The sequence below is a fragment of the Gavialis gangeticus genome, unplaced genomic scaffold (assembly GCF_001723915.1).
Source record: "Gavialis gangeticus isolate Ggan-Ray unplaced genomic scaffold, GavGan_comp1, whole genome shotgun sequence".
NCBI lineage: Eukaryota > Metazoa > Chordata > Crocodylia > Gavialidae > Gavialis > Gavialis gangeticus.
Window position 1 is genome coordinate 49,516,702 of NW_017729030.1, and position 11,777 is coordinate 49,528,478.

The 11,777-nt window shown below is 40.3% G+C and overlaps 1 protein-coding gene across 4 annotated transcripts in view; it reads right to left on the minus strand.

Moving 5' to 3' along the window:
- NR3C2 (nuclear receptor subfamily 3 group C member 2) overlaps positions 1-11,777 on the minus strand; it is a 382,693-nt gene that overhangs the window by 145,152 nt on the left and 225,764 nt on the right. For all 4 annotated transcript variants that reach the window (XM_019522178.1, XM_019522177.1, XM_019522179.1 and 1 more), the window contains exon 3: positions 9,172-9,311. In XM_019522178.1, coding sequence (XP_019377723.1) covers positions 9,172-9,311 — 140 coding nt within the window. The remainder of the gene's footprint in view (positions 1-9,171; positions 9,312-11,777) is intronic.

An 11,777-nucleotide genomic window follows, 5' to 3' on the forward strand; every position in this document is an offset into this window, starting at 1 on the left:
TCCCCCCCAGTGAGTTTGTAAACGGCCAGCAGATCCCCTCTCAGCCTTCTCTTTGCTGTGACTCTTTATACTCCCACTTGCTTAGGAACCTAATTCTGTGAAGCATCCCAATTCTACTATAAATGCTTTGCAACTAGAACCAAAATTTCACCCCAAACCATTGTCTGGATCAAAGAGGATGAGCATGGAACAAAAGCTGAAATCAGCATGGAAATTAAAACTGTGCAGTAATACAAAAGCTATTTCAGATGGTCTGACTAACTGAAAGCTAGGTAATATTTGGGTGAAGTCGCACATTATTACATTTAGACTGCACTAAATCTGTGGAATGCACCTGTTAAGTGGTGTTAAGTTAGAATGTGCTGTGAGCAGTCACACATTAATGGGTAGTATCAATTTTTGCCTGCCCAGCTCTCACTTGCCATTAGAGGGTCAGCAGTGGGAGTGTAGCTAGGCACCAGGACATCTGAGAACTATCCCTGCTCTGGGTAGAAGAGGGAAAGAACTATGGGAGTGATGCATCCTAGGATTCTGAAGGACTGCAAATTACTATTTTTATCTCTGTAGAGCAGACTGTAGTTACCATCACAAGAGCTATGTTGCAGTACTCAAAGTTAATTACAGGGATATAAGAATTGCCATGCACTGGGTCAGACCATAGGTCCATCTTGCCCAGTATCCTATTTCACACAGTGCCAGAGGATGAATGCTGAAAAGCATGGTATGACCAAGGTCTTTTTCCACACTGTTCCTTTCTCACTTGCAGCCTCCAACGCTTAAGGTCTAGGAAGTTCCATTTTAGAGGATGTATCCCTAACTCCCAAGCATAATAGCTACTGATACCCCTTTCCTCCATGAATTGGTCCAATTCCTGTTCGAACCTGGCTAAACTGTCAGCTTCCACAACATCTAGTGGCAACTTTAATTACACACTGTGTAAAAAAGAACTTATTTTTGTTAGTTTTAAATTTACTACCTACTAGTTTCATTTTGTGACCCTTCATTCTTGTACTGCAAGAGAGAGTAATAATAAATCACTATTTGCTTTCTCCTCATAATGTAGTATTTTGTAAACCCTTTCTGGCCACACCCTCATGTCCCCTGTCAAGCATCTCTTTACTAAACCAAATTGACAGTCTTTTTAGTCTCTCCTCATATGGAAGCCCTTCTGTACCATTAATCATCCTTGTTACCCTTCTATGTAACTTCTCTACTTCTTCTATATCCTTTTTGAGGTGTGGGGACCAAAACTGGACACAGTATTCAAGGTGTGGATGCACCATGGATTTATAAAAAGCCATGATGATACTTTCTGTTTTGTTAACAATTCCCTTCTTAATAACCCTTAACATTTTGCTTACTTTTTTTGACTGCTGCTGAGCACGGTTTTTAGCTGATGTTTTTAGTTAACTGTCCACAATGACTCCCACATTTTTTCCTGTGTGGTAACAGCTAATGTAGAGCCCATCATAACGTAGGCATAGTTTGCATTATTTTTGTTCAGGCATATCACTTTACATTTACCTACACTGAATGTCATCTGCCAGTTAGTTGCCCATTAGCTCAATAATGCCAGATCCTTCTGTAATTCCTCACCTTGGTCGTCACCACTTTAAATAATGTTGTGTCATCTGAAAATTTTGCCACCTTGCTTTTCCTATTTCCAGCTCATTTATTAATACGTTAAACAACACTGGCCTCAACACAGATCCCTGGGGGACCCCGCTGTTTACTTCCTTCCATTCTGAAAACTGACCATTTATACTCACTCTATCTTTAAGCCAATTTCCACTCCACAAACGTATACTCCCTGTGCTCCTGTGACTATCTAACTTAGTTAAGAGCATCTGATGGGACACTCTGTCAAATGCTTTTTGGAAGTCTAAATATACTATGTCAACTGGATCACCTTGATCCACCTGGTTATTGACACCCTCAAAGATCTCTAGCAGGTTGGTGAGGCATGCCTGCCCTTTGACAAAGCCACGTTGATTCCTCCCCAGCAAACCTTGTTCATCCATGGTCATTCTTGCCTGATGTGATAAAACTCTGAGCTTTAATGTGCAAACACTTGTGTTTTAAGTACCTTTAGTATGGTGTGTGTGCAACATGTAACTTCATCCATACAGTAGACTTTTCATCACCAATGAAAACCCTCCAAATTTAGAAAAAAACTCTCTGATCAGCTAACTGTGGACAGGAAGCAACTAAGATGATTGATAGCATACACTGCTGTAATTCTACGGTGATGTTTAACAATCTTGGGGAAGGGTAAAAGAGCTTATGCAGCCACAGCAGGTATTGGTTTTCTAGAAGGTTCCCAAAGCTCACCAGGACTTTTTCAGATACTTATCAAACTCCTTCTTATACTAGTTAGGTATTATTGTCTCCAGTGCTCCTGTTAGGAGGCTGTTCTAGTATCTTACTACTCTGATGCCTATAAACCATCTTTTGATGTCTAGCCTACTGCCATTTATTTATACCCATTTGTTCCCAGTGCCAGTACCGTCTGTTATCTTAAAACAGCTCTTCTCCCTCCCTGGTGCTCCCCACCAATACATTTACAGAAAACAATCATATTGTTACTCGCCCTTTAATTTGATAAGCTAAAGATTGGGAGCCTTTTAGTCTCTTCTTGTAAGACAGGGGCTTTCTCACTCCATTATTGCCCTAGTAGCCCTTCTCTGCATCTATCAGAATTTGAATTCAGCTCTCTCAAACATGGGTGACTAGCACCGTTCACAGTACTCCAGATGGGATTTTCCCCACACCTTTCAGTGGCACTAGCATCTCACTATTCTAACTGGAAACAACAAACTTGAATCAAATATACCCTTTTTCAGGGCTTATACATTATACTGTGGTGAATTAAAACACCCAGCTGATGTTATATCCACATGCTCCCTGTTGGGAGAAAATCTTCTCCAGGCTCCCCCTGAGTGCTATCCCGGGGGCTGGCAGAGAGCACAGGGCTAGTCACCATGTGCATAGGGCCAGGAGAGCCCTGCCAGCTGGAGTGGCAGCTGTCTCCTTGCCCTGTACACACTGGGAGGGCTCCTGATATGCACAGGGCTGGGAGACAGCTGCTGCTGCAGAGCTCTGGTTCCCTGAGCGACCCAGGGCCAGCCAGGAACTGTCCCACTTCTGGGGTAGCTCCCAGCAAACTCTGGGTTGGGTGGAGATTTCCCCACACAGTCTGCAGCTGGTTGGGAGCTGCCCCAGAAGTGGGATGGTTCTTGGCTATCCGTGGACTGTACAGGGAAGCAGGGAGCTCCCAAGTTTTGGTGCAGCTCTTGTGGGGAACTGGGAGCTGAGCAGTGCTAGGATGAGGGGAGGGATGTGGGGGGGGGGGGCAAAAAGCTACCCCATCCCAGAGCTGCTTGCGCCAGGACTGGGGGAGTTTTCCCATCCCTTGTGCCTCCCTAATCCTACTGGCCAGCATCTAAACATGTGCTACTGCACAGTATCTACTGCACAACTAGTTTACTACCTGCATTTACAGGTAGTAACTAACTGCACAGTAGACTACATTTACTGCAGAGTAAATGTCTGCATGTGTAGATGGTGACACTTTACTGTGCAGGAGATTAGTCTACTGCATAGTAAAGCAGCTTGTGTAGACACACCCACTAACAGCAGTACTCCCCTACAGCTTCCCAGTATTTAAGAAACTACCTTCACTAATGCGAGAATGCAGATAGGAGCCATGGAAGTATTCAAGTGTATGCATTCATTGTTAACTAAAAAATTTTCATGTACTGAACATTACTTTGTAGCTGAAATACTTCAGGAACTAGTATTCACTAAAACTCACACTGCACAAACACACATAAGGCTAACCCTGTAGCATAGCCATAGTATCTTCAGAGCTGTGCAGCAGACCTATCTTTAAATTCCTACCCTGGTGCCTGTCTGTTGCTCTTTAGGCTGGGGCAATGCTCAGTCACAATGGAGAATCACTGGCTTGGTTCACTCACCAGTAGTTCGGCAACAGATTAAAGGAGTGGTCTCACTATACTCCCAAGGGTGTCCTGAACAACTATGAACCAGAAGTAAAGAGTGAGGAAACACAAGGTTGAAAGATTTTAGAGTGGTAAGAACTGGAGGTATATTTTAGTACAGTACTAGACAATGAAGCTGGTCAGGGCATATCAGTTAGTATACCACTTGTGGTCAGTGGGGTCACTGAAAGGCCTTTCAAACAGAATTTAAAATGAAAGTACTTTTTTCTAATTTCATTAGAACATTAGCAGGTTCTTTAAAAAATACATCAGTGTTTCTTTTCTGTTTATCTAGTCATTAACAGCTTCAATTTGTGGATCTCTATGGCACTGAAGCTGCTAAAACTGTCGCTCACTCCTTGCTAGTTTTAAAACCAAAAGGTTGCATCAGGCAGAGGTGTTTTTTCCCCCTACAACACAGCAGCAGAATAAGTCTGCTCCATCCATACTGTATACCTAACATTTCAGTTTCATTGCATAGTTTGCTATGCAGTTCACATACTCCCACAGCCACAACAGAACAAGTTGTAAATGATCTACTGTAAAATACCTTGCCTTTAATTAATCTTTCCTCCACTTGTGCCAAACTTCTGCTGACTTTTTTTCTTTTTGTGGTGAAGCTGCAGCTGTTTCTGCATCCCCTCTCCCATCAACTTCCTAAGGCTGCTGAAGCCAGTTAGCAGGAAATAATAGAAACCATGGCTCCACACAGCAGTACTGCCTGCCAGGCAGGGATGAACGAAGGATCCCTCTTATAACCATTAAAATATTCATTGGGTGACAATATCAAAAACAGAGGTGATCAGTATCATTTTATTTTACAACCATACACTATAGCATACCAAGTTAATGTAAACTGCATACTGAGAAGCAGCTTTTACGTGAACACACACTGGCTCTCACACTTCAGTAGATCACCTGTCAGGCTTGCCCTTCAACTCCTATTTCAGTCTGACAAGGCTGTAAATTCACATTGGCACAATAGGTCAGGAACAGAATCAACAGAATTCAAGGACTCTCCAATCCTATACACGTCTGTGATAATGTATGGACATTTGTCCTGAAGAATGTTGAATTCAGAGGTCACTGACCTTGTGAAAGTGGATAAAATGAAAAATGCAACCTATGATGGAAAAATATTTATTCCAATACTGCAGAATGAATACGGGACTACAGAGAAGCATAGAAAAGAATTACTCATGTAATTTATTCTAATGATACAGACAAAAATAATTCACACAAGTACATACACAATAGCAGCACAATGGTAGTGAAAAGAAATCTTTATACTGTATACTCTCTCTCAAATTCAGTTTATTCAACACAAAGAAGAATTCTGCTTTCTTAAACACCAAAATACTTCTGTCCCTTTTGTAAAATTAATTTTTCCAAAACTTACTTAAAAATGCCTTTTTAATTTTGTTAACTAAGCACATTTTAAGAACTAAATGTTCTAACCTTTAATTCTGCTTATTTTTTTTTTACTTTTGCTCCAGCTTAGAATTTCTCATTTTAATTTTAAAAATTACACACTGTAATGTGTCTTTCATTTCTGTTTAGAAATATATAACTTTGAGATGTTTCATTTTATGAACAATAGTTCATAGGAAGGCATGAGATGAATAAGCCTAAAAAACCATATTGTGAATACTCTTCCACCTGCCTTCTTTTGAGGGTTTGTGGACAGGGAGGATATCAAATAATTTTGCAAAAAGAATACCCTTAGGATATTATGCAAGTGGCTCAATGCTAAATGGCTGCACAAGTCTGTTTCCTGCTAGAAGAACTGCATCTATCCTCTGGTAAATTGCCAAGTTGGTTATGAGTCTCAATCCTTCAGGCTAAAATGATTCTCTGGAAGACCACTGGATCATTTTGATATTGCACAAAAAGATTACCCTAGTTGGATTTCACTGGCAAGTTTGTAATTACTCTGGGTAGACTCGAACCTTGTTCTTTTGGTTCAGCCTATTTAAATGTTGCATGTTAAAGCAAAATTTGGCAGTAAAAAAATAGTTTTATTCTCTAACCCCAGTTTTAGAGCCATCTAAATAGTCTCAGCTGTCCAAAATACATAGAAGTTGCAATCAATGGGAACTTTTCTTCTTAATGTAAAACCAATGGGCACATACACATGCTCCTGGAAATGTGGGGGGGTGTGCTTTAATTAGTGCAGCTCCAAGAGCCATGCTGATTGAAAGCACCTGGAACATCATGTGTATCAGCATCCCCATGCTGAAAAACAGCGGAGGGGCACTTTGAGTTAGCTTTAATAATTTAGTAATTTCCATGCTCCAGCAGACTTGATTAATCGAATAATTATAATTATATAATGAAAACTGGAATTATAGCATGTCGGATCAGGCTCCCTGCACATGTATAAGAGCCCAATGATATGGAAACTAGGGAAGCCAGGTTCAAACTTATACCAGAGATAGCATATTGGTAACACTGCTATTAAACTGCTTGCTGAGGTGAACATACAGGTTTGCTGTAGGTGCTCACAAGCCAATTTAAATAAAGCAAGCATCTAATAATGCTTTCAGTAATTTTGTTCAGTTAAGAATTTTCACCAGAAGACAAATATCTGAAATTCTTGTGAAACAGTATGACAACCCTAGAATGTTCATGGACTTCTGCTTACCTGTATGTTTCCATGCTTTACACCCTATAAGTGAGTTGTACATGGAATTACCAATATATATTCAATGTTAGTCCCATTTTAGTGTTTTTGTCTGGCAATTTCCTCTTGTTAATTGATTACAAATTGCAAGCTGAACTGTAATAAAAAACCCAATGAGAAAGTTATCATTTGATTTAAAAATATTATATATTTTAATTTAAATTTTTAAATGTTTTACTGTACTTACGTGAGTGCAAAATGAGTCCCCCCTACCCCACTTTATCATGGGAAAAAGAGCCCCTCATCTTTGATTCAAGGCTAAAGAGTGTGTGTGTGTGTGTGTGCGCGCGCGCATGCGCGCGTGCGCGCGCAGTCTCTGGCTATAGTCCTGACCAGTAGTCATGGTTGAAGCAACAGCAGCTGCCTGTTCTGAAGCCACCTTTGCCCTTCCTGTCTGTCTCCAGCCTCTCCCTCCCATGCAGCCTCTGCCCCACTGCTGATTAGCTTTGTTCTAGCTCTGGCATGGCTCAGACTGGGCTGCTTTCTCCTGGGGAGAGAAAGCAGACAGCAGGGGCTAGATGGGGGGGGCAGAGATAGTGAAGGGGCTAAGGGGCAGAGACACTTGGGGCAAAAGTCACAGGGGAGCAAGCATCAGGGATCCAGGTGTGGAGGGGCAAGTGCCAAGGGAGTCAGGCATGGGGCAGTGGACAGATGCTAGAGGGATCAGGAAGCAGCAGGAGAAAGTGTTGGGAGGGAGGACAGGCACTAAAGGACAAGGTGGGGAAGGGCAAGGGACAGTACCAAGCTGCCTGACTACCCCACTGTTTGCCATCTACCGCCTCCCCAACCACCTGCCACCGACTGTCTGTCTCCCGACTCCTCCTGCTGCTGGCTCCCTCCACCACTGTTTGCTGTATTGCAGCAACGGGGGGTGGAAGGGGCAATGACAAATTTAAATCATGACCCGCCAATAATTATATTCTATACATGGAACATTATGACAACTCTAAATTTTAAATACAGAGTATTTACTTAATCCTCACGGGTAAAATCTGAGCCAAGAGGGCAGCAGACAAGGGGCCTGTAGCCTGCTACTAATCTCAAGGTTAGCCCATAATTCTTTGTGAAATAATGAATTGATTCCAGGTCCCCATTACTCAAGAGTTTTAATCTAGTTTGCCTGATGACTATAGAAGATATATATGCCTTAAAACTTGCTTCATTGAGGAATCCTCTTCTCAGACCTGTATTCTACTTAATGGCAAATGGATATGTACCTCTGTTATCAACAGTTGATTAAATACCCACAAGGAAATTAAATCATGTAACAATGGAAGACCACTTCCTAGTCTCACCATGCACTTTTCCCAGAACCAGTTAGGCATCGCATTGAGTATGTATTTTCTCCCACACAGGGATCATGTCTACATGTGCAAATAAGTGCTTCTCTTAATGTTCATTAAATTTAGTACCTCCAGTGTGAGGTACTAAACAAATGCACATTAGGCTACCTTTATAAGCAGTTACAAATGCGTACAGTTTAAGTGATTCTGAATATGCAGTAGCCTATTTTACTATGCATTGGTGTAATAGGATGTGTTTTTACGTGATGCTTTAATGTGCAATAAAATAGGCTACTGCACATTAAAGCACATGTGCAGACACTCCCAGTTTTGTCTAGGAAATCTGAATTCAGGAAGAATCACTCTACTTATGAACAACTTTTCATTTTCTAAGTAGTCAAAAAAGCTGTACTTGTTCTAAAGAATTTTTCTTCATTCAAGGTCTAATCCTATTTTAAAAACTTATATCTACCACCCTGGAAACGTTTTACATTTGCAAAGAGGCTACAAACAGCATTTTCTTTTTTCTGTGGTGCTAAAACAATTATTAAGATTTAATAACGTTTTTCTGTAGCAGGCAAGGTAATTCAAATGAGTTCTCTTGATTGAGAAACTCTTAACAAGAGATAGGATAAAAGGAGAGGCCCCACAGCCATTTGTTAACTGATATGCCTTATTTAATCTTAACGAAAGAATAGCTCATCATTTACCTCTAAGTAATCTGAAACTGTCCATTCCTGGCTTACTCACCAATCTACCCTGGCCTTAAAGTCACCTTTTTTTTTTCAGAGAAAAGAAGAACACATAAATGAGGCCTAGCACAACACAGCTCTATGGGCACATAGCTGGCTTACTTAAAACTTACATTAAAAAAAGCCACGCATTTTTGGCAATAAGCAAATTCTGAAGTACAGCAGAATGCCTAAAATATTTCCTTATGAAAAGTCTATGTATGTCAGTTTGCTTACACACAGTTTTTCTGCATGTTTAAAGAAAAAAAAAGAGGAGTAAAAAATTCAGACTAACCAATTTTCTAGAAACTGTATACTAGCAATGGTTTCAGAAATGTTTTCCAGATAAAGCGGTGCCATTTATAACTGCTGAGTTAATTCAACATTTTTTTTCAGAACAACATTGTGGAATTAATCACAAAACACAAAAACATCAGAAAGAATCTAAGATAAATAACCACATCAACATTTACCTTCCACAGCTCTTTTGAAGAAAACTTTGCAGCTGCCACAGGTGACCACACCATAATGACATCCGGATGCCTCATCCCCACACACCAAACAAACTTTGGAGGGTCTTGAAGATCCAGTTGATACACTTCTCAATGAAGAACTGAGGAAAAATGAAAAAAAAATTATGAATATTTAAATTCACGTTGTCCATGACACAAAATTCAATAAATAATTCATAGGAAGGTGTGCGCTCTTTACACCTAAAAAATAGAAACCCACAGTTCTTTCTGGTACCTCCTGGTTGGATATAAGAGTTGTCTTAAATACACATGCAATATTAATGTTATATTGCTTATTTTAAATTACCTATACCCTATCAATACTGAAGTGAGAAACTACCACAAGGTTAATTATTGATATTAGATGAACAGATGACAAACAGATAAAAAACACTCTATGATGTCCACTGTGTAAAGACTAGGTGGTTATAAATTGCTTCAATTTAAGTTTCCAAGTCAATAGATATTTTAGTGATCCTGATATCTGATAAGGCTTTAGGTAACAGGAGAAAGGAACATTTTTTTACAATGCTGCTCAATTACCCTCATTATACTTTAAGCTTATATTTTATTAGTTTATATCATTTTTTTAAAAAGCAGCTTAAAAGAAAATATATATTTATATTTATTTCCAGATGATCTATTTCCAAAACTCTGGCAAGATGCTCCATAGTATTTTGCATGTACAATAGGGAAATCATTTTGGAGGGTTAGGAAAATAATTCCCACATTTTATAAGGTGACATTTATTGTGAAGGCCAGCTTCAGCCCTAAACAGTTATCTACCACATTCTTGAACGGTGAATTTATACAACAGCGTTCAGTAGGCAGTAGTGTGAAAGCATTTCCCATCAGGAGTGCTGGAAGTTACCGTACTTCTCACATACCCAGCACAGTGGTGCTGCTCCACACCTTCCTTAAATGGTAAGGTACAAACATCAGCACTGCCATGTGCAAGTGCAACACGTGGTGGCTCAAAGAAAAGTTAGGCTTGTGGATCCCTCTCCATATCTGTGAATGGGTGAGTACAACTTGGCCCTAGATCTCTCAGCTCTTCTCCTGGCAGGCACAATCAGTTGCACATCTTCTCATACTCACTATTTTTAATATTGTCAACCAATTAAAAGAGTAATAACAATATCCGTAAAGAGTCTTACACCAAGTTCCAAAAAGCTATAATAGACTATTTCAAAACTACACGTCTACTTGTAGTACTCCATGGAAGCAGATTTATTTGACATCAACAGCTAAAAATTACGTTCTAACAAATTCTCACAGTCAAAACATGTATCTTTGTTCTTTATTAAGAAACAAGAATACTCAGGTATTTACAATTAATTATTATATAACGTATTTATTCAACGTATGTCAAATATTCAGCATTTGCTTTTGTACAATTGCACAGCTTCTGTGAGCAAGCCATAAGGAAGTTGAGTGTTTTAACCAAGGTCACATCATGAATGTAACTGTCACAGACTAGATGTTAGAGTAAAACATTGGGAAACAGAAATCTAAATTACTCAGCTTTTTAAATGACTGCTTTCAGATATTACTGACAACACTAGCAATAATATTGCTTCTCTGTCTGATCTCTATTAAACTGTTAGGTTTACCAGACCTACTCATTGTGCTATTTATACTTTCATTACATAATAATGTAATAATGGTTAATAACTGTTGGACAATGGCGCTAGTTTGTCTATAACGGAGGCAGAGAAAAGCCCTGGGAAATTAGCACAAATAAGTAATATTGTTTATTAGGAGCTTAAGACTGAAAGAGACTCCCTGGGATGCCAGGTCTAGTCCTCTGCTTTCACAGGCAAAGCATTCTGGCCTCATATACACAGCCACAAAACACCAAATAAAAAAAAATCTACAGTTTGCCACAGAAAGACAGCAGGAGAGGCAAGGGCACTACCAATGCCTTAGCTACTGCACTAGCAAGGACTTTAAATGATCTGAGGAAGCAAATAGTGAAAAGAAGAAAGGCCCAACACTTCTTGCCAGTCTGACCTGGGGGAAAACTCCTTCCAGGCCCTGAATGTGTTTATTAGTCTGATGCTAAGCATGTGAGCAAAATCCACCAGATAGGAACCTGAGAGGTTTCTCCCTTTTGTTAGAAACACCTGTGCACCCAGCTCAACCTCCAGCTGTGCCTAAAGTCCAGGATACTTTTGAGAGAGGGAATAAAACTCAGAAACCAACTGGGAAACTGGGAGAACTTCTGTCTTGTCCCTTAACATGAGTAGGAGAAGCCACGAAACATGAGACTACCAACCTCCAACCATATGGTTAAACAAGTTTCCCATTAACCTCTCCTCACGGGGATAGCAAAGACTCTAAATCAGGTGTAGGCAATTATTTTGGCTGGAGGGTCACTTAAGTTTTGGTGAGCTGTTAAGGGCCACATGGGTAGTCGCTCCCCTTGACAGGTGCCCTGCTCCCTGGTAGCCATCTTGGCACTATAAGTCCTGCCCCTAACCTCTGATCTTTGCCACCTGAAGTCTCTTCCATTGCCCCAGAAGTATTTATGGGGGGGGGGGGGGGGGGGGGGTTTTTTTGGAAAC